General features: G+C 46.8%; 1 protein-coding gene across 4 annotated transcripts in view; it reads left to right on the top strand.

Moving 5' to 3' along the window:
* dgkh (diacylglycerol kinase, eta) overlaps positions 1–25,700 on the top strand; it is a 656,851-nt gene extending 631,151 nt beyond the window's left edge. For 3 of the 4 annotated variants that reach the window (XM_038802769.1, XM_038802768.1, XM_038802771.1), the window contains 2 exons: positions 3,275–3,405; positions 22,747–25,700. In XM_038802769.1, the coding sequence (XP_038658697.1) occupies positions 3,275–3,405; positions 22,747–22,836 (221 nt within the window). In that variant the 3' untranslated portion in view covers positions 22,837–25,700. The remainder of the gene's footprint in view (positions 1–3,274; positions 3,406–22,746) is intronic. The other variant, XM_038802770.1, reaches the window with a different exon arrangement.
* Positions 25,701–26,204: the final 504 nt, after the last annotated feature.

Raw genomic sequence — 26,204 nt, 5'->3', positions numbered from 1 at the left:
CCTGTGCCCTCCTCACTTATTTTCCTGACTATCTTTGTATCATCTGCAAACTTGGCAACAATCTAGTCTGTCCCTTAATCAAAGTCATTAATATCAGTGGTAAATTGTTGAGACCCCAGTGCTTCTCTCTCTGGCACTCCATTAGTTATAGATTGCTAATCCTGAAACTGGCTTATGTATCCCAACTCTCGATTTCCTGTTCATGAGCCAATCCTCTGACCGTGCTAATATATCACCCCCCCCCCCCCCCCCCCCCCCAACTCCATGAACTCTTGAGTATCACCCTTTTGTGGCACCAAATTGAATGAATGCCTTTTAGAAATCCATCCATTGGCTTCCCTTTATCCACCCTGCTTGTTACATCCTCAAAGAACTCTAATAAATTTGTCAAGCACAATTTTCTTTGCACAACACCATGTTGACTCTGCCTCATTGTGTTATGATTTACTAAATGTCCTGCTACTACCTTCTTAATAATGAATTTGAGCATTTTCCCAATGTCAGATGTTGGGATAACTGCTTTAGTTAGTTTGCTGCTTTCTGTCTCCCTCCATTCTGGAATAGCGGGGTTACATTTGCAGGTTTCCAGTCCAAGTTCCTAGATCCCGTTTTGAAAGATTACAACTAACACTTCCACTGTCTCTGCAGCCACTTCTTTTAAGACCTGAGGATGCAGGCCATCTGGTACAGGGGACTTGTCAACCTTAAGGTCCATCAGTATTCCCATTGATTTAAGGTCCTCCCTCCGTTATGCAACTGATCTTTTCCTATTCTTGGGATGTTTTTGCGTCGTCTACTGTGAAGACCGATGTAAAATACTTGCAGGTTCCTCATTTCCTCATTTCCCATTGTTAATTCCCTCATCTCTCCTTCTCAGGGACTAATGCTCACTTTAGCTACTCCTTTCTATTTTCCTGTCTTTTATTGTCTGTTTTCATATTGTTAGTTTTCTCTCTTATTCCAATTTTCTCGCTCTTTATATTTTTAGTCATCCGTTGTTGGTTTCAATTTTGTGGTCTGCCGCTAATCTTCTTGGCATTGTATGCTTTTTCTTTCAATTTGATCCCACCCATAACTTCCTTCGTTAGTCACAGATGGTGAATCCTTCTCAAAGAGCCTTACTCAGTGGAATCTATTTTTGTTGAGAGTTATGAATTATCTCCTTAAATATCTGCCACTGCTTCTCTACCACCTTCCTGTTAGCCTATTTACCCAGTTCACTTTAGCCAAATCTGTTGCCATACCCTTATAATTACCCTTTGACCCTTTCTAGCTTCTTGACCCTTTCTATCTTCTTGCTCCACCTACATAACATGTGTCTCCTTCCGGGGTGGCACGGTAGTACAGTGGTTAGCACAGTTGCTTCACAGCTCCAGGGTCCCAGGTTCGATTCCCAGCTTGGGTCACTGTCTATGTGGCGTCTGCATGCCCTCTCTTTGTCTGCATGGGTTTCCTCCGGGTGCTCCGGTTTCCTCCCACAGTCAAAAGATGTGCCGGTTAGGTGGGTTGACCATGATAAATTGCCCTTAGTGTCCAAAAAAAGGTTAGGTTGGGGTACGGGGATATGGTGGAGGTATGGGCTGAGATAGTGTGCTCTTTCCAAGGCCGGTGCAGACCGATGGACCGAATGGTCTCCTTCTGCACTGTAAATTCAATGATTCTATGATACTTCATGCCACTTGGAGATACAACTCTTTTGCCGGAATTTTCCGGCAGTTCACCCCAGCAGATCTTCTGGTCCTTCCGCTGCCGGTTTCCCAGTGGTGAGTGGTGCATTCAACCGGGAAACCTCATTGACAATGGCGAACCAGAAGATCCCACCACTGGCCAATGGTGAATTGCCTCTGCCTCAAAAGACACGATGGGTTGTGTGGAAAATCCTGCCCTCTTATTTCTTAATTCAAATTATGACTATTTGTGAAAAGTTGAGACTGCAGTATAGATCCTTGTGGGACACCAATTGTCAGGACACGCCAATCGGGAATGAACCATGTATCACTACTCTGTGCCTTCTATCTCCCGAGCATTATGACCCCATTTCACAAGGTTACCTCCAATTTTGTGCACTCTCATTTTTGATAGTCTCTTGTGCAAAATCTCACCAGAAATGCCTTTGCTCATAACCAGTTGTAGCCAACAATCTTTTTGAAGACTTAAGCATTTGAGCACTGTTATTATTCAGGACAGCCAAGGCTGGGAGATCCTGCCCCAGTAGTTCGGCAGTCACAAATGAGCTGGGTTTAGACCTTGCATCCTTCCTGGCCTTTCCCTGTATGCTAAGTTAGAATAGTCCCCGTGCAACTTTCAAATCATGTTCCTTTTGGTTTTCTCTGCTCAGCAAAATTGCACAGGAGGGCCAAAATCTGATTCTCCTCCATCAGCCATTTATCTCTGATAGTGACTATAAACAAGGCTGTGGTTTCTCACCCTATCAGTAATGCTGGCCTCCTTTTGTATATTTTGTTAACTTTTGCAGTGTCATGTTCATGAATAAATCCTTTCTTCCAGTCTCTTGTGACATTTGCCGGAGTCTGTTGGACTGCAGGACCTTTGGATTAGTTCAGTTTTTAAACCTAGGATCTCACTTTCAAGCGTCTCATAGCCCACTTAGCGCTTCCTGTGATTGGAATTTTTTTAAATTCAGTTTTAAAAGCTATCCATTGTTAGTAACCCTTCGAAGTTTACAGCAGTTTTGAGTCAAATGCACTCACCAATCCACATTTTTTCACGATCAGTGTGATTTCAGATCCTCCCTCACTCGCATTTTAACATGCTACAATTTCATCATGAAGCAGATTTTCAAGGAAAGGTGCTTGCAGGGAACCCTGATTATACAGAGTTCAGGGATTTGGGCTCATAACTTCATTCCAGGGCCAGCTCTGTGACCATCTAGAAAGGCCTGTCTGACCAAAATATCTATTAAAAATAAAATGTTTCCCATGGTGAGTGCTCAATTGAGCTGGCTTCTGCAGAGCACAGGAGGAGCGACTGAAAATAAGCTTTAAATTGCAGCTTTAACAGGCGTGACATTGTCAGTTATAGCAAATGTTCTCTGGCCTTGAGAGGTGCAAGGATGTCCAGTGCTCAAAGGGTTAATACAATAACAATTGTTTGCATGGAAAAGCTACCTGGTAATGGGCTAGATGAATGTAACTGTTATTGTCCTCACCCACTTTGCCAGCACTGCTAGCCCCTCTGCTCTTCCCCACTCTTGCTTACCCTTTGCTTATGAAGCATGAAAGAATTAAGGGGCTTTTGCTCTTGACTTTGGTAGTTCAAAAATGGGGCACAGATGAAGTTGCTTCTTGGCTGGAGCTGCTCAGCTTGGGAGAATACAAAGAACGCTTCATTCGTCATGACATCCGAGGCTCTGAGCTATTGCACCTGGAAAGGCGTGATCTGAAGGTACTTCCTTTAAAGACCTTTTTTCCCTTGCATTTGTCCCCTACCTCATCCCCTGCCACCCCCTCCTGTATTCCGCTGTGCTTTGGCTTGGCTTGCTATATGTGATTGTGTGATGAAGCTTAATTAATATCTGTCAAACTGGCAATGTTGTTGGATGTGTGCATGTTTAGCAGTTGAAAACGGCCTCTCGACAAGGCATTTTGACATTGTACCTGAAAGTACTTTTATTTTTACTCCATTATATGTATGAGGAGATACAGATAATACTCTGTTGGTCATGGCAGGGCAGTATTAGATTTCAGAGACGAGAAAATGTCTTCTTTTGTGCACCTATTTCTGCTTTCTGTTTTGTATGTTGTCTGTACTTCTCCCACCTTTTACCCACCTTGTATTTTATAGTTTCTCATCTCTGACTGTCTCCACGGTGCTTGCTATGTCTGGATGAATGGTCAGGAGTCGTTGGTGCAGTCCCAGGTCTGAGCTATCAGGATACAATTTCCCACAGTGAGATCGATAGTGTAACTATTATTGCCTCCCGTACAATGGGCCACTATTCCTGCCGTTGGTCAACGATTTAAAAGTCACCATCATTCAACTTCAGCTATCTGATGAACTCCCATCCCTCAAGTCCACAGACATAGAATTAGTTTGAATTTACATGACGGATACAGGCTATTTAGCGTAGTAGGTTTCTTTTTTCAGAAAATCCCTACAGTGCAGAAGGAGACCATTTGACCCATTGAGTCTGCAACGACCCCCCAAAAGAGCACCCTACCTAAGCCCACTCCCGTGCCTATCCCCGCAATCCGGTAACCCCACCTAACCTTTGGACATCTAAGGGGCAATTTAGCATGGCCAATCCACCTAACCTACACATCTTTGAACTGTGGGAGGAAACCGGAGCACCCTGAGGAAACCCACATGGAGTGGAAACTCCATACAGACAGTCACCCAAGGCCGGAGTCGAACCCGGGTCTCTAGCGCTGTGAGGCAGTGGTGCTAGCCACTATACCGTCATGCCGCTGACGTTTATTCCTCCACAGAAGCCTCTTCCCGCCCGGCTTCATCTCATTCAAACAGCATATCCATATATTCCTCCCACCTTCACAGGGTGGTCCAACATCCTCTTTAATAGATCAACTATTCGCCTCAAGCACTCTCCATGTAACAAGTTCCATATTCTCACCAGTCAGTAAATAAGTTTCTCTCAAATTACTTACTTGAATTATGAGTGACTACTTAACATTTATGACCACCAGTTTTGCACTCATTTTAACACATCTTCTCGACATCTACATTTCTTTATTATTTTAAAGGTCCATGTTGAGCCTTTTTTTTATAGAGAAAAAGGCCTCAACCTGTCTTTCTTGAAAGTTATGTTCTAGAGCCCTCCTTGTTAATATTTTTGGATTCCTCGCCACTACTTTTACATCCTTTTTGCAATATGGAAACCAGAACTCTGCACAGTACTCAGTGCGGTTGACGAGACTGAAGGAATGATCCCCAGTACAAAGCTAAGTTGCAGATCAGGAGCCACTCCTGTTCCTGCTGGCCCCACAGCGAAAGCAGAGGGTAGCATGGTGGTTAGCATAAATGCTTCACAGCACCAGGGTCCCAGGTTCGATTCTCGGCTGGGTCACTGTCTGTGCGGAGTCTGCACGTCCTCCCCGTGTGTGCGTGGGTTTCCTCCGGGTGCTCCGGTTTCCTCCCACAGTCCAAAGATGTGCGGGTTAGGTGGATTGGCCATGCTAAAATTGCCCTTAGTGTCCTAAAAAATAAGGTTAATGGGGGTTGTTGGGTTACTGGTATAGGGTGGATATGTGGGCTTAGGTAGGGTGATCATTGCTCGGCACAACATCGAGGGCCGAAGGGCCTGTTCTGTGCTGTACTGTTCTATCTAAAAGTAAAAATTATTTAACTTTTGGATTTCCTTTGGCCCTATAATCACTTCTCATGAGGCTGAGCTGGTGAAAAAGCCCCAGTGCCTGTGCTCAAGAGAGGAGTGGGGCCCTAATACTGTAGCATCATCAGAGCTTGAATATATTTATGGAAAGACTTCACCAGTAACTACACCAAATGCTTCTCAAGGGGGAGGTTAAAATCAAAACTTGGAAAATTTGCCTGGTGCACTAGCCATTGAGTGCCATCCGACCCTGGATTTTCATATTGTCCAGGGATAAAATTGCCCCTGGGTGGTTTGCTGTCGATCAGCTAGCTTTCTATCCATACTGCTATATTCCCACTTGTATCATTTGGTTGAACCTCTTTAGCCACCCTCTTGTTTACCATATACCTGCTGAAAGTTAATCAACATATTTATTCCAATATTGGGCTGCATGGTGGATCGCACTGCTGTCTGACAGCGTCAAGGACCCGGGGCCAATTCTGACCTTGGGTGACTGTGTGGAGTCTGCACGTTCTCTCCGTGTCTGCATGGGTTTCCTCCGGGTGCTCCGGTTCCTCCCACCGTCCAAAGATATGCAAGTTAGGTGGATTTGTCATGCTAAATTGCCCCTTAGTGCCCAAAGGTTAGGTGGGGTTACTGGGATAGGGCGGGGGTGTGGGCCGAGGTAGGATGCTCTTTCAGAGGGTCAGTGCAGACTCGATGGGCCGAATGGCCTTCTGCACTGGAGGGAATCTATGATTCTATGAAGAAGTTTATCATCTAAAAGAACTCTTCAAATCTTCAAACATAACTAGTTTATAACCAATCTGTGCTGGCTGTTTGTGCATGGCAAATGCATTTTAAATGCCTTAAATTTTTGAATTTAAGTATCAAGATTCTAAGTGTTTGCCCACAGCTTACAGTTGAGTAGCTGGTGTACTTACCCAACTCTCCTATCTCAAACAAAGGTTACCTACTCCATCATACTGTCTTACCATTTGACTTTTATTGAAAAAAAGCTGAAATAATTGACTGTGACGATGGGTAGGAGCTGGGGCCTGAAGCCAAACTCCGGAATTAATAGACACTTCAGCAGCTCGCCATCTAATTGAACATGAGTGAGCAGCTAGCAAGGGAGGGGAGATCGCCGCATGGAGTCATAATCAAGAGTACAGAGTTTTAAAGAACCAAAGAGTTTGATTCCATGCTCTGGAAGTCTTTTTTTTAAAACATCTTCTTTGTTACCACTCTTCTCAACCTCAAAAGCCTTCAGTCATGTACTTTGTCACCTCCCTTTATCTCATATTGAACACATTAAAGACTTTTGGCAAATAGGTAAGCAAGTAAAGTCATCATAGTCCCAGATGACCATAGGCTGCTTTCCCCTTTGACTGGGAGAGCTGACTGGTGGTGATTTAACCTGCGAATCACCACACCTCAGGCGAGGGGCAAGGCTGAGAAGGCGGGGCCTTCATGAATAACCTCAGCTGGTACGGGAATTGATCTTGCGCTGTTGGCCTCGCTCTGCACCACGAACCATCCAACCGAACTAAACCGACTCCATTAAATAGATAACACTGTGGTGCCTCGTACCTGATAGGAACGTGGCTGGCACTGTCAAAACTTCTTTAATATCAGCCTTGTAGCGAACAGAGTTTAAATCTCCAGATTCCAAGGGTGAAACGGAAGTTTACTTCCTCACAACATCAACCATACCCGTTACTGTTTATTCTTAGATTTGTCCCTCCCCGTATGAATCCCAGCTTTCTTTTCAGGAGCCAATTGCCCCCAAACACACACTTTCTATGCGGAACATTGTCTTTTGTCTCCGCCATTTCCACTGAGATCAAATCTTTTCAACAGCGCAATGTATTTAATGCCAGTTTGTGGTTCCTGACTGTGCTGAACAACAGACTTAGAATGGGTAGAATTTCACTGAGGAAAGCAGGATATTGAAAAAAAAGTTGGGCACAGGGTCAAATCTATCACAGGGATAGTAAATGCCCCTTGTACATGGGAAAATATCTCAAAGTACTGTATAATAATGCCATGACCACAGAGAAGAGGGAGGAATTTGTGAAGCTAGGAGGAAGAATGGAAGGCTGAGCCAAAGGGGAGAGTCTGAAGGAGGTGTCAAGATGGCAAAGCAAAGGGGAGAACTGGAAAAAGAAACATTCAAGATGGCAGGAGCATGTGGCAACCACCAGATCCAGGATGGAGAGAGCAAAAGGTGAGGTATAGTCCAGCCAATAAGAAACAGGAGGCGCATCGTGGATCAAACAGCAGGATGCCACAAAAGGAGGAAATATAGGAATAGGCCAATCGTGCCACAAGGCTGTTCTGGCATTCGATTAGATCGTGGCTGATTTATATGCCAACTTCATTCACAGCAATGTGGTTTACTCTTAAATGCCCTCTGAAATGGCCACTTGATTGTATAAAAACTGTTACAAAGTCAATAAAAAAGGAAAGAAACCGGACTGACCACCTGGCATTGATCTAGGCACTGGAAATGCCTCGCCCTATCGACCCTGCAAAGCCCTCCTTACTAGCATCTGGGGGCTTATGCCAAAGTTGGGAGAGCTGTCTCTCAGACTAGTCGAACAACAGCGCGACAGTCATAATCATGGACTCATACCTTACAGACAATGTTGCAGACACTACTATCACCGTCCCTGGGTATGTCCTTTCCCAGCAGCAGGACAGATCCAGCAGAGATGGTGGCACTACGGTATATAGTTGGGAGGGGGTTGCCCTGGAAGTCTTGTGGCTTCAGGTCAAACATGGGCAAGAAAGCCTCCTGTTGATTATCACATACCGCCCACCCTCAGCTGATGAATCAGTGCTCCCCCATGTTGAACACCACATGAAGGAAGCACCGAGGGTGGCAAAAACACAGAATGGACTCTGGGTGGGACTTCAATGTCTATCACCAATCACCACTACTGACCGAGCTGGCTGAGTCCTAAAAGAAATAACAGCTAGACTGTGACTGCAGCAGGTGGTGAGGGAACCAACAAGAGGGAAACACATATTCGATCTCATCCTCACCAACCTGCCTGCTACAGATGCATCTGTCCATGGCCGTATCGGTAGGAGTGACCACTGCACAGTCCTTGTGGTGACGAAGACCCCTGTTTACATTGACGATACTGTCCATTGTGTTGTGTGGCACTCCATCGTGCTAAATAAGATAGATTTAGAACAGATCTGGCAAATAAAGTCTGCACATCAATGAAGCACTGTGGGCCATCAGCGGCAGCAGAATTATAGTCAGCCGCAATCTGTAAGGGCATGACCCAACATGTCCCTCACTCTACCATTACCACCAAGTGTAGGAGTAGCACCAGGCATACCGAAAAATGTGTGAACCTGGTGAAGCGCAACACAGGACTACTTGTATGCCAAACAACATAAGCAGCAAGTAATAGACAGAACTAAGCAATGCCACAGCCAATGGATCAGATCTAAGCACTGCAGTCCTGCCAAGTTCAGTCGTGAATGGTGGTGGACAATTGAACAGCTCACTGGAGGAGGCGGCTCTACAAGTATCCCCATCCTCAATTACGGAGGAGCCAAGCACATCTGTTCAAAAGATAAGGCTGAAGCATTTGCAACAATCTTCATCCAGAGGTGCCGAGTGCATGATCCATCTTGGTCTACTCCAGAGGTGCCCAGCGTCACCGATGCCTGTCTTCAGTCATTCTGTTAACCCCATGTGATATCAAGGAATGGCTGAATGCACTGGATACTGCAACAGAACTTGCCGCGCCCCGAGCCAAGCTGTTCCAGTACAACTACAACACTGGCATCTGCACAGCAATGTGGAAAATTGTGCAAACATCCTGTACACACAAAAAATTAGGACCAACCAACCCAGCCAATTACTGCCCCATCAGCCTACTCTCCATCATCCGTGAAGTGGTGGAAGGAGTCATCAACAATGCTATCAAGCGGCACTTACTCAGCAATAACCTGCTCACTGATGTTCCGTTTGGGTTCCACCAGGGTCACTCAGCTCCTGACCTCATTCCAGCCTTTTATTCAGACATGGACTAAAGAACTGGACTCCAGAGGTGAGGTAAGAGTGACTGCCCTTAACATCAAGGCAGCATTTGACCGAGTATGGCATCAGGAGTCAATGGGAATCGAGGGGGAAACCCTCCGCTGGTTCGAGTCATACCTGGCAAAAGTCCCAGGACATCACTGCAGGAGTTACTCAGGGTAGTGTCCGAGGCCTAACCATCTTCTGCTGCTTCTTCAATGACCTTCCTTTGAACATAAAGTCAGATGTTGGGATGTTCGCTGATGACTACACAATGTTCAGCACCATTCGTCACTCCTCAGATAATGAAGCAGTCCATGTGCAAATGCAGCAAGACCTGGACAATATCCAGGCTTGGCCTGACAAGTGGCAAGTAACATTCACGCCACAAATGGCAGACAATAATCATCTCCTACAAGAGAGGATCTAACCACCGCTACTTGACATTCAATGGCATTACCATTGCTGAAAACCCCACAATCAACATCCTGGGGTTACCATTGATCAGAAACTGAACTAGACTAGCCATATATGTAATGTGGCTGCAAGAACAGGTCAGAGGCAGGAACCCTGCGGCGAGTAACTCACCTCCTGATTCCCTATTGTCTGTCCCCAACCTACAAGGCACAAGTCAGGAGTGTGATGGAATATTCTCCACTTGCCTGGATGGGTGCAGCTCCAACAACACTCAAGAAGCTTGACATGATCCAGGACAAAGCAGCCCACTTGATTGGCACCCCTTCCACCAACATTCACTCCCTCCACCACCAACGCACAGCAGCAGCAGTGTGTACCATATACAAGGTGCATTGCAGGAACTCACCAATGCTCCTTCTGCAGTGACTTCCAAACCCACGACCACTACCATCTAGAAGGACAGGGTACAGATTCATGGGAACGCCACAAGCTGTAAGTCACTCACCACCTTCTTGAGGGGCAATTAGGGATGAGCAACAAATGCTGGACAAGCCGCGAAGCCCACATTCGTCAAAATGATTAAATTAAGATAGAAGACAGAAGTAGTGTTAGAGTGTGAATGTTGGAGAGACGGCTGAGTGAGATGACACGGTTCTGCCTCAATTTGAGATGGCCAATTAAGGAGGTTCATGTAATTGAGGCCCGAGGTGTTGCAGCGTCAGGTCTCTCCCAGATGTTGAAGAGCCTGGTCACATTCTTGCTGAGATTCACCTGGGGTAAGCTTTATTTCATTATATTCTATGGATTTATTAATGGGGCATGGAGTACACGCGCAATAAAGTTATGCTGAACCTATACAAGACAGTAGGTAGACCTCAGCTGGATTTTTGTGTTCCAGTCATTGAAATTACGCATGCAGGTGCAGCAGGTGGTGAAGAAGGCAAATGGTATGTTGGCCTTCATAGTGAGAGGATTCGAGTACAGGAGCAGAAGTGTCTTGCTGCAAGTATACTGGGCCTTGGTGAGGCCATATCTGGAATATTGTGTACAGTTTTGGTCGTCTTATCTGAGGAAGGATGTAGGGAGTGCAGAGAAGGTTTACCAGACTGATTCCTGGGATGGCGGAACTGACACATGAGGAGGGATTGATCAGTTAGAATTATATTCACTGGGGTTTAGAAGAATGAAAGGGGGAGGATCTCATAGAAACCTATAAAATTCTAACAGGTCTAGACAGGGTAGATATGGGAACAATGTTTCCCATGGCAGGGGAGTCCTGAACCAGGGGTCACAGTCTGAGGATAGGGGATGGACCATTTAGGACTGAGATGAGGAGAAAGTGGTGAGCCTGTGGAATTTCCTACCACAGAAACAGTTACGGCCATAACATTGTGTGTTTTCAAGAATAGGTATAGCACTTGGGGCTAAAAGGATCAAAGGAAATGGGGAAAGCGGGAACAGATTACTGAATTGGATGTTCAGCCATGATAATGAATGGCGGAGCAGGCTTGAAGGGCCGATTGGCCTCTTCCTGCTCCTATTGTTTTCCATATACACTATAGGATGGATGTGAACACATCAGAGATTTTTTTAAAATACATTCAGAGTACCCAATTCATTTTTTCCAATTAAGGGGCAATTTTAGAGTGACCAATCTACCTACCCTGCACATCTTTGGGTTGTGGGGGTGAAACCCACGCAAACACGGGGAGAATGTGCAAACTCCACACAGACAGTGACCCAGAGCCGGGATCGAACCTGGGACCTCGGCGCCATGAGGCAGTTGTGCTAACTAACCACTGCGCTACCATGCTGCCCTGTGAACTCATCAGAGATGACCTGGAAGAGGTTTACAAGAATTTCCTCTAAGGTTGAGAAACCTCAGTATATGGGGACAGATTGGAGAGCTTGGGACTGTTCTCCTTGGAGAGAAGGCTAAGAGGAGATTTGACAGAGATGTTCAAAATCATGAAGGGGCTGGACAGAGGCGATAAGGGGAAACTGTTCCTGCTCATAAAAGGATCAAGAAATGATAGGCACAGATTTAAAAGTGATTTTCAAAAGAAGCAAATGTGATGTGAGAAACAATGGGCTGGATTCTCCGCAACCCGACGCCAAAACCGCGGCCATTGCTGGATGCCCTCTCCGCCATTTTCCGTCCCCGACCGGCCGAAGTCCCGACGATGTGGATCTAATGTGCTCCTGCCAGTCGGGATAGGGGCGTGGCGGTTGCTGACGGGCCGATCGGAGGGCAGGGGAGGCCTTGAACGTGGCCGGGCAATGTTTGGCAGGCAGTCAGGGTTGGGCACGCGGCTGATCGGGGGGTCTATTTACAGTGTCCAGCTCCGCAGTCCGAGTCCTCCATGGAGCACGGCCGGGCCATTGGAGGCTTCCGGCAAGCGCATGCGTGTCCTCTGACCCGGACGTGGGGGGGGCTCGTATCTGCAACAAAAGCTGCTAGATTTATGCCGGGTCCCTGCTAGCCCCCTGCAGGGCTAGGACTATGTGGCCCTTTCACATCAGTTTTTCTGGCATAAAAGTCCACATGAGGACTTCAGAATAGCCAACGTTGTTCCTTTGTTTAAGAAGGGGAGCAAGCACAAGTTTGGGGGCGCTGGTAACTGCGCCTCTGCCGTTCCCGCCGGCGCGGTACTCTGCCAGCCCCGTGGTGGTGGCGGCCCTGAGAATCTGGGGGCAATAGAGGAGATATGTGGGAGCATCGACCTGGTCCCCAATCTGCGATAATCACTGGTTTGCCCCGGGGAGTATGGATGGGGGGTTCCGAATAAGGCAGAGAGCGGGGATTGAGAGGATGGGGCCTTTTTTATAGAGGGCTTTCCGAGTATGAGGGCGCTGGAGGAGAAGTTTGGGTTGGTGAGGGGGAAACAAATTTAGATATCTGCAGGTGCGGGACTTTCTGTGTAGACAGGTATCAACCTTCCCGCTCCTACCGCTAAGGGGATTCAGGACAGGGTAGTTTCCAGAGGTTGGGTAGGAGAGGGGAGACATTTACAAGGAACTTGTGGAATCAGAGGAGACGCAGACCGAGGAGCTGAAGCGCAAGTGGGAGGAGGAGCTGGGAGGAGAGATAGAGGAGGGCCTTTGGGCGGATGCGTTGAGTAGAGTCAACACGGCCGCAACATGTGCCAGGCTCAGCCTGATACAATTCAAGGTCATTCACCGGGCCCACATGACAGTGGCCCGGATGAGCAGATTCTTTGGGGTAGAAGACAGGTGTGCAAAATGTGCGGGAGGACCAGCAAACCATGTCCACATGTTCTGGGCATGTCCAAAGCTTAGGGGATTTTGGCAGGGGTTTGCTGATGTCATGTCCAAGGTATTAAAACAAGGGTGGCATTGAGTTCAGAGGTGGCGATTTTCGGGGTGCCTCAAGATCTGGGAATCCAGGAGAAAAAGGCAGATGTTCTGGCCTTTGCTTCCCTGGTAGCCTGCAGATGGATACTATTGGCATGGAGGGACTCAAAGCCCCCGAAGTCGGAGACCTGGCTATCGGCCATGGCTAGCTTTTTCTGTTTGGAGAAAATCAAGTTCGCCTTGAGAGTGTCACTGTGAGGGTTCGCCCAGAGTTGGCAACCGTTCATCAACTTCTTCGCGGAAAATTAATCGTCAGCAGTGGGGGGGGGGGGGGGGGGGGGGGGGGGGGGGGGGGGGGGTTAGGTTAGCTTAGGGGGTTAGATTAGAGGTGGGACCTGTTAGGGAGGGAGGTAGTATTTGCACTATGTTTATAGTCTCATGGACATTGTTTATATTGTTGCTGTTACAATGGCAAAAAATACCTCAAAATGTTTATTAAAAAAAAAAGAAGGGTGGCAAGGATAATCCAGGGAACTACAGGCCTGTGAGCCTTACGTCAGTGGTAGGGAAATTACTGGAGAGAATTCTTCGAGACAGGATGTACTCCCATTTGGAAGCAAATGGAAATATTAGTGAGAGGCAGCATGATTTTGTGAAGGGGAGGTCGCGTCTCACTAACTTGATAGAGTTTTTCGAGGAGGTCACAAAGGTGATTGATGCAGGTAGGACAGTGGATGTTGTCTACATGGACTTCAGTAAGGCCTTTGACAAGGTCCTTGTGGTAGACTGGTACAAAAGGTGAAGTCACACGGGATCAGAGGTGAACTGGCAAGATGGATACAGAACTGGCTAGGTTATAGAAGGCAGAGAGTAGCAATGGAAGGGTGCTTTTCTGTTTGGAGGGCTGTGACTAGTGGTGTTCCAAGGGGATCAGTGCTGGGACCTTTGCTGTTCGTAGTGTATATAAATGTAACTGGTTTGATTAGTAAGTTTGCGGATGATACAAAGGTTGGTGGAATTGCGGATAGCGATGAGGACTGTCAGAGGATACAGCAGGATTGAGATTGTTTGGAGACTTGGACGGTCAGATGGCAGATGGAGTTTAATCTGGACAAATGTGAGGTAATGCATTTTGGAAGACCTAATACAGGGAGGGAATATACAGTGAATGGTAGAACCCTCAAGAGTATTGACAGTCGGAGAGATCTTGGTGTACAGGTCCACAGCAACACAGGTGGAGAAGGTAGTCAAGAAGGTATACAGCATGCTTGCCTTCATTGGCCGGGGCATTGAGTATAAAAATTGGCAAGTCATGCTGCAGCTGTATAGAACCTTAGTTCGGCCACACTTGGAGTATAGTGTTCAATTCTGGTCGCCACACAACAGAAGGATGTGGAGGCTTTAGAGAGGGTGCAGAAGAAATTTACCAGGTTGTTGCCCGGTATGGATGCATTAGCTTTGAGGAGAGGTTGAATAAACTTGGTTTGTTCTCACTGGAACGAAGGAGGTCGAGGGGCGACCTGATAGAGGTCTACAGAATTGTGAGGGGCATAAACAGAATGGATAGTCAGAGACTTTTTCCCAGGGTAGAGGGGTCAATTACTGGGGGGGGGCATAGGTTTAAGATGCGAGGGGCAAGGTTTAGAGGAGATGTATGAGGACGTTTTTTTACACCGAGAGCAGCGAGTGCCTGGAGCTCGCTGCCGGAGGAGGTGGTGGAAGCAGAGACAATAGTGACATTTAAGGGGCATCTTGACAAATACAAGAATAGGATGGGAATAGGGAGATACGGACCCCAGAAGTGTGGAAGATTTTAGTTTAGACGGGCAGCATGGTCAGCGCAGGCTTGGAGGGCCGAAGGGCCTGTTCCTGTGCTGTACTTTTCTTTGTTCTTGTTCTTTTGATGCCGGTGTGGGGACATAGTCCCAAAAACAGAGAATCCAACCCAATATTTTCACACAGCGAGTGGTTTGGTTCTGGAATGCACTGCCTAAGAGTGGGTGGAGCCTGGTTAAATCCAGGCATTCAAGAGGACATTACATGATTATTGGAATAGAAACAATGTGCAGAGGTACAAGGGAAAAAGCAGGGGAATGGCACTAAAGAAAAGAGTTATCCAGCAGTGGACTATAAAGGCGGAGACTTTGCAGTGGCTAATGATGTGGAAATTGCAGTGGGATTGAAGAAGTGAATTAAAGAAAGTATGTCAAGCCACGAGCAGAAAGAATGTCATTTTCAACTTTGATTAGTCTTGGTGCTGTAGATAGGTGAAAGCCAGATTACAGGGACTTAGTAGGCAGAACAGCACATGCCAATAACTGCCCACTTACTGCCACAGAACTTTGGATTGTGGATAGCTATAGTGTTGTTATATCATAGAACAGTGGAGTCTCATTGAGATAAACTCTACTAAGATCCGACATTAGCATTTTAAATAGTATTTCACAGAATAATATGGGGGTTGCTCGATGACCAGCATTTATTGCCCATCCCCAGTTGCCCTTGAGAATTTGGTGGTGAGCTGCCTCTTGAACCGCTGCAGTCCATGTAGTGTAGGTGCATCCACAGTGTTGATGGGAGGGAGGGATTATGACCCAGCGACAGTGAAGGAGCGGCGATATATTTCCAATTAAGGCTGGTGAGAGACTTGGAGGGGAACCTCCAGGAGGTGGTGTTCCCAGGTATCTGCTGCCCTTGCCTTCTAGATGGTGGAGGTCACGAGGTTGGAAGATGCTGCCGATGGCAAATAAAAACTGTTTTCTTTCAACACCAGCGATCTAATACTTTCATATTGTTGGTCTATGATCAGCCAGATCAATTATACAACCTTTCCTATGTGATCAAGGCAACATGTGAATAGTGTTTTTGTGAATCCGAAACACAATATTCAGCAGTTACGATAACTGACTAGAGTTGGTTGTCATTGATTTGAGATGATCGGAAATTTATAATACTACAAGATACACACATTCAGCACTGTAGCAAATATAACATATATAAATTATATGACATTTATATTAATTGATGCTGGTTTGTTTGGTACCAGCTGCAAAGGCCGAGCAACTGCCTCTATTTTATGTAACCATTTTCCCCCTCAACAATCATTGTCGGCACCTATTTTCCTCCCTCCCTTCCTGAAGGGTTCTGCAGACAGACAGAGCCCCGTGGTTCCTTGTCAGGCACCCAAGGGAGAGTAATAACTGGGATGGCGTGAGTTGGAGGGGGGGTGGGGAGCTGTAGCCGTGCCTTCTGACCTCCCAACTATATTCTGCAGAGCATCATGGAATTCCCAGTGTTACCTCCCTGAGTATTCAGAGACCCCCAACTCCAATCAAGTTGAACAAGGTCCTTGACTTACCCTGCAGCGCAAAATGAATGTCACCTTGTCTCCAGCAGAGGAGAAAAGGCTTCATCAATGATGGGTGTGCACCTCTCACCGTGATGAAGATGGAGATATCAATTGTATCTGTAATTGGCATGTAAACTCCTCAGCAATCTGTTGAAGCTTGTCATTTAATTCTGGTCTCGGGCCACTGATGTGAGGACTTGGCGTTGTAAGGATGATATGATAGATGCGTAACTTGAAGGCCTTTCGCTATAGCCTTTCACTTCATTACCCCAGAGTCCATTCAAAGATTGATTCCTTTTTGCTTTTGAGCTGCTGAATTCTGACTGGGCTTGCAAGGCTATGCAGAATTACACAAGAGGTGACAACATAGGAACAGGCCAAACAGCCCCTGCTGTTGTTCATCTTTCTTAAACCATTTTGCCAGCCAAATCTCCATTGGTGCCATTGGACGTCATTGACCCTTCTTGCATAGAACATAAAGTGCAGAAGGAGGCCATTCGGCCCATCAAGTCTGCACCAACCCACTTAAGCCCTCACTTCCACCCTATCCCCATAACCCAATAACCCCTCCTGACATTTTTGGTCACTAAGGGCAATTTATCATGGCCAATCCACCTATCCTGCACGTCTTTGGGCTGTGGGAGGTAACCGGAGCACCCGGAGGAAACCCATGCACACACGGGAGAGCGTGCAGACTCCGCACAGACAGTGACCCACCGGGGAATCGAACCTGGGACCCTGGCGCTGTGAAGCCACAGTGCTATCCACTTGTGCTACCGTGCCGCCCCAAGTCATCCAAAAGAAGTAGAGATTCAAGGAGTCGAGGAAAAGATTGAGGATGAAAACTCAGCCCATAGCTCAGTTGGCATTTTTGTAAACAGTTGCACTTCTGGTCGCTCTCTCGCAGATGAGTTTTACATCGATGAAAATCCTAATTTGAGGAGGATCCCTGTTCTGTATTCTGTAGTTCAGACATTCCCTGAATCTCAAAACTTTCCTCACATGGACTTCCACTTTGGTTTTGTTTCACGCAGACGTCAGGCTGGGATTAATGCTCCAACACACACTATAAATAAGGCCGGCCTTCCACCTGGGGAGCTGACATAATCTCGTCCCAAACCATGAGAGTGAAATAGTGTGGGGTTGAATTTTCTCGTCCCATCAATGGTGGGCATCGTCGTGGGTGGGTCAGGAACATTTGGAGAGCGGCCAAAAGTCAATTGACTGTGACCGCAGAGCAGATCTTTGCAGAGGAGATCTTTGAATTGGAGACAGACCTAGGTGTGGATATTGGGTTTTCTAATGTAACTGCAGAAAAAATTGCCAATGATTTAAAAATAGACACAGAACTGGAAAATTCTGTGAGTGAACGATGGGCACTGTTATTTATGCACAAATTGTCCAGCAATTTGTGGCAAAGAAATACCCTTAAGTTACAAATTGCTGCATGTCACTGACCAAATTGTGTTGCTTCATCATTAATTTTTGCAAAAATAAGACTCCACCTTCACCGCAAACTTCCCTGTGATGTTCCTGCATTCACATATTAGGTGTCCATTAAGCTTACCACAGAAAGGTAAATCATAGAATCCCTACAGTGCAGAAGGAGGCCATTCAGCCCATTAAGTCTGCATCGACCCTTTGAAAGAACACCCAACCTAGACCCGCACACCCGCCTTATCCCTGTAACCCCACCTAACCTATTGGACACTAAGGGGCAATTTAGCATGGCCAATCCACCTAACCTGCACATCTTTAGACTGCGGGAGGAAACTGGAGCACCCGGAGGAAACCCACGCAGACACGGGAGAAAGTGCAAAGTCCACACAGACGGTCACCCGAGGCTGGAATTGAACCTGGGACCCTGGAGTTGTGAGGCAGCAGTGCTAACCACTGTGCCACCGTGTTTCCCATCTCGTAATTAACAGCACATTTGGCCTTCTAAGATTGTAATAACTATTGATAATGCTCATTAATCTTTCTTCCCCAGAAAATGAGCAATTGGATTCTCATATCTTTCGGATATTTAAAAAATGTCATAATTCATAATTCTTTTCTTACTTTTCCTGTCTGCCTCTTTTTCTCTCTCACTTAATCCAATCTTTGTTTCCCTCTCTAATTCACTTTCTGCACCTGATTTCACTCTAATTCATCCTCCTTCTCAATGACGTCCAATGGCACCAATGGAGATTTGGCTGGCAAAATGGTTTAAGTGATGAACAACATCCTCTGTTTGCCCCACACACTCCCCTTGGCATTCCGTTATGGGGTAACTGAGGGCCCCCCCCCCCCCCCCCCCCCATTTCTGGACTTTCCCGCCCCTTTCAACCGCACTCTTCCAGGATCCCCACCCTTCACACCCCCAATGTTCCAGAGGCCCCTTCATACATGCCCTGCAAACCCCCCCCCCGCACTTCAGACCCCCTCCCCCATCCTCCTTTCATGGGCACAGCCCCCCTCAGGCCCTGAACCTTGGCAGTGCCACGATGGCACTGGCACCTTGGGAGTGCTCCCGCTGACTTTGAAGTGCCATCAGGGCACCCTGGCAGTGCAAGGATAGCGGTGGCAGTGCCAAGGTGCCCAGGTTCCAGGAGGAGGGGGGATCTGACCCCGACCAGGGAGGGGCCGTACCGTGGGGCTACACTGGGGCCTACCGATCTGCGGGTGGGCTTGTTCTGTGGGGGGACTTCTTTCCTCCAACGCCGGGCCCCAGTAGGGCGCTGCCATATTGCCCGGGGGCTGGCGCAGGGAAGAGAACCCCCGCGCATGCGTGGAAATACGCCGGCTGGTCCGCGCATGCGCAAGCTCCCTTTGGCGCCGGCTGGAGCAGCGGGGACGACTCCGGTGGCAACCTAGCCCCCTAGAAAGGTGAGAATTCCTCACCTTCGGGGGGCCATTGACACCGGAGTCGTTGCCGCCGGTTTTCCCGCCGGCGTGGGGACCTTGCCCCATTTTCTGAGAATCACACCCAGGGTGTCCTTGTAAGCAGATGATTTGCTAGTATACATTTCAGATCCGGATTCCTTGGTAGGGGGCATAATGGGTTTGGCTTCCAGGATTTTGGACGTTTTCATGGTAGAAGCTAAATTTGGGGAAAGGTGAGTATTTTGTGGTTTCCCCTCCATGGACAGGGGCTGGCGTTGGGGGGGTTGCCATTCTGTATGGCAGCATCTCACTTTAGGTATCTGGGGGTTCAGGAAGGTCTTCGGAAGTTGAATTTCTCTAGTTTAATGGGGAGGGTGAAGGCAGATTTGTTGAGGTGGGATAATTTTCCTCGCTAGGTGGCAGGCCGGGTGCAGGCAGTGAAGATGAACAGATGAACATTCTATCAAATTTTTTGTTTCAGTGCCTGCTGACGTTTGTGCCTAAGTTGGTTTTTGAGGGGGTAGATAGGCCGCTTTCTTTGTCTGGGCAGGGAAAGTAGTATGGAATAGGGGGTGGCAGACGGGGGGGGGGGGGGGGGGGGGGGGGGAGTTAGGCCTCCCCAATTTGATGTACTATTATTGGGCGACAAAGGCAGAGGAGGGACAGGGTTGGAATAGGGAGGCGGGAGCTTTGTGGGTAATGATGGAGACGAGTTCATGTAGGAGGTCATGGTTGTGGTTACAGCAGCACTGTAGGTTGGCAGCGGGATCAGCGGTGGTGCCGATCAGGGGAAATAATGGATTTGAGCTGGGGAGGATGGATGGGAGGCGAGAGGGGATTAGAGAGATGAATGCTCTGTTTCTGTAAGGTAGTTTGCAAGCCTGACGGAGTTGAATGAGAAGTTTGGGTTGGCACGGGAGGAGAGTTTCCAGTACATGCAGGTGCGGGACTTTGTGAGGAAGGATAACGCCTGCCTCATCGTTGCTGGAGGAGGTGCTGGCGGGGGGAGGGGTTTGGAGAGGGGGGTCGTCTTGGCAATCTACAGGAGGGTTTTGGAGGATGATAAGGTGTCCATGGATGGGATCAAGGCTAAGTGGGTGGAGGAGTTGGGGTGGCATTGGAGGAGGGATTGTGAGGTGATGCAGAGGATGAATGCCTCGACTTGATATACGAGGCTGGGGTGGTGTGCAGGGCACGCATGACAAAACCAAGGATGAACCGGTTGTTTGAGGGGGTGGAGGACATTATTGAGCAGTGTGGGAGGGATCCTGCTAATCGTGTATATGTTTTGGTCCTGCCCAAAGTTGGAAAGGTTTTGGAGGGCAGTTTTCAACACCATTTGTGGGGTTTTGCATGTAGATGTTGAGCCTGGTCCCCTGAAGGCCGAATTCAGGGTGTCAGATCGGCCAGAGTTGCAGACTGATGCGGGGGCAGATGTCTTAGTCTTAGCCTCGCACGTGGGTCCTGTTGGGGTGGAGGTCAGCTTCTCCACCATGTGCCTCGGCGTCGTGGGGGAGACCTGCTGGAGTTTGTACTCCTGGAGGAGGTCAAATTTGCCCTCACTGGGGTGAGTGATGGGTTCCACAAGAGTTGGGGTTTGTTGATTTTACATTTTAGAGAGTGGGTTACCATTGACTGTTGGATGGGGGGGGGGGGGCACACAATATAACTGGGGTCGCTCAGATTTGCACCGGTAATGTGGGAGAAGCTTACAAATTACAATCAGATAAATGACAAGTTAATCTCCCTCCAGCTGACCAAGCCACCAGAGAACACCCTGTTTTTTAAAAAAAATAATACCATTGAATCCTTTGACACTCATCTCAACAAGCACCTCAGCCTTGATTAATCTGAACAAGCACCTCCACCCATTCACTGCTCCCAAAGAGCTGCACGGAAAGTGGCCTTGGGTTGTCTGCTTTGAACTTGCAAAAGAGTTTGAACTCTCTGGCTTAGAGGCAAAGGGGCTACAACTGAGCCAATCTGACTCTCTCCAAGCTGCTAGGAAACTACTTGATTGGCAGGGTCTGGGAATTATCCAAAACCTTCTCTAAGTTTGGTTCCAAAAGGTTCCAATTGAACTTTTCGATTTATGCACTACCCTTCCAAACGATCCAAATAATCTGTTAACACAGCTGGGAAAGGAAGACCAGCAGTGGTCTGGAGACATCAGCTCGTACCTTTAACATTTGTTTACCATTACTGCCTGCTAAAGTGGGAAATCCCATCCAGTAGTTTTCAGAGAAATGTAGCAATCTTGCTCTCCAGCTGGGAACTTCACTCAAAAGGGGCACAGGGTAGGTTCAGCAAATGAGCGCCAATTCTCCAGCCTGTGCTCCTTTCATCAAGGCTGCCTGCTGCTGTTGTGGACTCAGTCAATTGACCTTGTTGTTGTTAGTTTGTTAAGTGACAGGATGATGGTGTTAACTGGCCTATAGAATCCATAGAATCCTTATTGTGCAGACGGAGGCCATTCGGCCCATTGAGTCTACAGCGACCCTCTGAAAGGGCACGCTACCTAGACCCACTCCCCCACCCCATTCCTGTAGCCCCACCTAACGTGCACATCTTTGGGCACTGAGAGACAATTTTTAGCATGTTCGGTGGGAGGAAACCAGAGCACCCAAAGGAAACCCACATAGACAGTCACCCCATGCCAAAAAACCCCGGATCCCTGGCGCTGTGAGGCATCAGTGCTAACCACTGTGCCACCAATTCTTAGTGATTGATTCTCACTTATAAATTAGGAATGTTAAGCATTCAAATCCCACTGCAGACAATTTAGCACAAACTGCTAGGCTGACACACTAGTACAAAGGGCATGTCCTAGGTAATATTTATCCTTTTATTAACATCACAAAAACAGATTATCTAGCCATTATCACATTGCAGTTCCTCGGATCTAGCTGTATGCGAAGTGGCTACTGCATTTCCTGAATTTCAGCAGTAGTTGCACGTCAACTGTTCTCCGATGGTTCGAAAGCACTTTGAACTAGCCTGATATTGTGACTGTGGCTCTGTGGATATTTCTTGTTTCGTACTCTCTCAGGATTCTGGTGGTGGAAGGGATGGTCACTTTCGGACAGGCCAATAAATAGTTGGGACTAAATGTGCAGGAAGTATTGCCAATCCAGGAAACTAAAGGCTCCAGGGCCAAGGTTTTGTAGTCTCCAGAAGAATTCTGAACCGTCTAGGATTTCGAGGTCTTAGAAGGAGACCAAACCAATTGCACGTGGAAGATGAACATGTCTGAGAGAGAGTTGAAGAATAGCAGGTCATTTTGATAATGTCTTACAATTCAAAGCCCTTGTTATTATCTACAATACTAATATTTTGATCTGACCGGCACAGATATGTTTCCTCATTATTGCATGGCATCAGTGTATGTCTTGGGTTTATGATGGAAGAGCGAATTTCCATAAAGCTGAAATGCAAACATGTGTTTATTTCTCTTTGCTCCTTCAGGATCTGGGGATAACAAAAGTGGGCCACATGAAGCGAATTCTCCAGGGAATTAAGGACCTCGGCAAGAACACTTCCATGCCAGAAGTGTAGCTGTTCTGGTGCTATCTCAGAAAATAGCGGAACATTGTTTAGACCTCCCGCATGAGTCTAGTGCCATTCTGCAGGCTTTCCGCTGGGTAGGATTTGTGACCTCGTTGCCGTCACAGGGTGCAATGTTCAGGTGTTTGCTTCAGTTAATATGTTCTTTTTCTAACCTGAAACTGTCTTCAGTTTTACTGAGGGATTTATGCCAATCACAGTTAAACCCTCAACAGCCATTTTAGATTCTGTTAATGTGACAAGTCCTAATATGCATCAGTAAACATGGGTTTACATTGAACTGCGTAACCCTCCTGGAAACAAGGATGCTGCAAAATGGTAAATACAGGTGCACAATATTTCAGGACTTCGTTCAGCGAGGGCTGTGGATCCAAAAATGTCTTGTTTATCGGAATTACATATCAATTTAATGCAGATTATTGCCTTTAATGCTTTAGAAAGCGGAATTGGTTTGTATCCTATACAATATTTGGAGTGGACCCATTATCAGTGTTTCTTGACCTATGAATACGGTCAGCAGAACATATCACTCAGTGACCAAGGAATCTGATTCAGACCGATGTAGGAAGCACGACAGAGTAGCATGCATGCAGATTATACCGCATGGTGTGCCTGCTTGAACTCTTTCTAGGATTGCATGATTTATGCCTATTGCTTTTTTTAAACGAAAAACACTTGAACAAGTTTTATATCTGTTTAATAGAGGGTAACTTATTACTGCTGAATTGTTTGCTCATGAAATATTGTTTCTGCTCCTCTTGTGTTAATTTTGCATGAGCACATTTATTTGGCAAGGACTGGTTCACAGGAGACACTGGTTCGTCTGACCCAATCCAGAGAGGTGCAGCCTACCCAGCTCGATTGAGGGCAACTTAATGGCTGTTTGGTTATTCAGAAACAGGAGGGGGTCACGACAGGATAGCACTCATCATGAGGATCTCCATGATGGATGTATGTTTTATCTAAAATATGATTATGTGTGTCTGTGCATGTGTGTTGCACATGCGCACAAATTTGCTGGCAATACATGATCTTGGAATATAACAGGCAGGAAAAGCAAATATTGCATGTTTGACCACAGCAGCTGATAATACAGGGATAGCATATCTTCTCCCTGAACCCACCCCCAAGCAGGAGTGTTTTTATCCTGAAAGCTGGTTGGTGAAGGAAGAAGCCACTTGTGATGGATTTATTTGCAGAGTGCAATATTACAGGTATATACCTCCTAGTTTGGTTCACACCCTGGGCCAGCAAGTGTCTCTTTATATGTGTTCAAATAACCATTCAAATCAGTGCCCTTCACCTGTATATACTTAACCTCAATTGATACAATTAACAAAAGGAGGACTGATTCTCCCTGTGCACATTTTCACAGTTAGAATCATATAAAATCATACCACCTCCTGTCCCCACTGAAAAAGCTATCCAATTAGTTTGTGCTCTTTCCCATAGCCCTGTAAGATGTTCCTTTTTATGTATACATCCAATTCCTTTTTGACGGTTGCTATTGTACTGCTTCCACCTATCCCTACAATGTAACCCAGATCTTAGTTGGCTGAGTAAAACAAAAATTCTCCTGATCATCGCCCCTTGATTTTTTTTGCCAATTATCATAAATATTGTTATCTTAAATATTTTAAGTGTGTTAGATTGTCCCACTGGAACTATCTATTTTCAAGATTATTCATTATTTATAATTTATTATTGCGTTTGTCAGCACTTTTATCTTCGTAACTTCACCCACATGTTTGCCAAAATCTGCTGTGAACACAGCTGTAGAATGCTGCTGACGCCCAGCTCTACCAACGTCTTTCACAAAGCCTCCACTCCCTCTGTACTGTCCAGCATCCAATGTAGAACGCGTCGTGACTACTTTCTGATAGATATTATGACAGCTGAAGCCATTGCCTTCATTGCCGTACCCTTACCGTTGATTCCACCCCTCTGCCTTGCTCCCCGTCTCCACCTCAGCCCCTACCACACATCTTCTGCTGAAACCTTTATCACATCCAGATCTGACTACTGTTCCCCTGAGTGACCTCCCATCCTTCCCCCTTCATCAACTTCAGCTTATTCAAAATTCTTCCCATAATAAATTTGACATCAGGTTTCACCAGGCTAACTCAATGTCTAAAATATAAAATTTCCACCCTTTTGTTTAAATCCTACCATCTGCCCCTCCCATTTTCCTATTTCTGTAACCTCTTCCAGCCCTGCGATATATTGCTTCCAATTCAGTTCTACTGATTCTAGCCTTTTGCTTATCTCCCACCCGATTTTGTCCCTTCAGTCTACCTTCCCTCCCCATATCCCTCCATTTCTTTTCACGTTAGTCTCTCCATAAAATCGAAGTCTGTGACCGAGTTAATTGGCCATGCCTCCTGAAATCTCCTCCTTTAGACCATTTTTCTTGTGCATCTTTTCAAAGCACTTTGGGTATTTTTCTGTTGCAATAATACATGTGTTATGGCTACTGCTTTTCACATTTTGGCAAAGGTACAGTTGTAAGGTCATCATGCAATATAGGCTTTGAAATTTCATTGAATTTCAATAAGGGCGGCATTTTGAGCGAGGCCTCCTGGTTCTGGGCCTGTAAGAGTCGCAGACATGGACCATGACAGCAGGTTCCAGTTTCTGGCTACCCTTGAGTCTTCAATGTGAACCTGCCCAGAGAGTGGACACTTCTTTGCAACAAGAATAACAAACGCTTATTATATTTGTTGATGTTTTCAGAAAGCTTGATTGCATTGTGCTATAACTTTTAAGATATGCAGTTGACCTGCATCACTATATTTAATTATATATATGTGCTGCTTTCTTGGATTGGTGTTGTATTGATAAATTTATATACAAAGGACATTAGGAAATGGAATTGGGATGAATGTTGGTCTGAATATTGAGTCATTTATCCCCATTTAAAGGTCAGGTGCAAAATCTCTGGGCGACAGTAAGGTCTCCTTCACAGCTCTGCCAGACGTCTTTTTCAATTCTTAAAATGTGCTCCTAGAAGACATGTGTCTGTCTCTCCTTCGATTCCCCAATCCACTTAAAGAACCACTTGGTCCTTGCATTCTTGTTACAACCAGCAGGCCCCTTCAGGTGTCAAGGTAGAGATCTTGAAATAATGTCGGGTTATCCAGCCCCAGTGGAAACTGCCCCCCCCTTCCCCTTCCCCCCCCCCTCCTCCCTCCCCCTCCCCCCTCCTCCCTCCCCCTCCTCCCTCCCCCCCCTCCCCCCCCCCCTCCCCCCTCCCTCCCCCCCCCCCCCCCTCTCCCCTCCCCCCTCCACCCCCCCCTCCCAAATAGCTGATGAAATAGTTAGTGAAGATTTGGCCATACTTGGTGTGGTGCTGAAACTTA

The sequence above is a fragment of the Scyliorhinus canicula genome, chromosome 7 (assembly GCF_902713615.1).
Source record: "Scyliorhinus canicula chromosome 7, sScyCan1.1, whole genome shotgun sequence".
NCBI lineage: Eukaryota > Metazoa > Chordata > Chondrichthyes > Carcharhiniformes > Scyliorhinidae > Scyliorhinus > Scyliorhinus canicula.
This window is presented reverse-complemented; position numbering and strand designations above follow the sequence as displayed.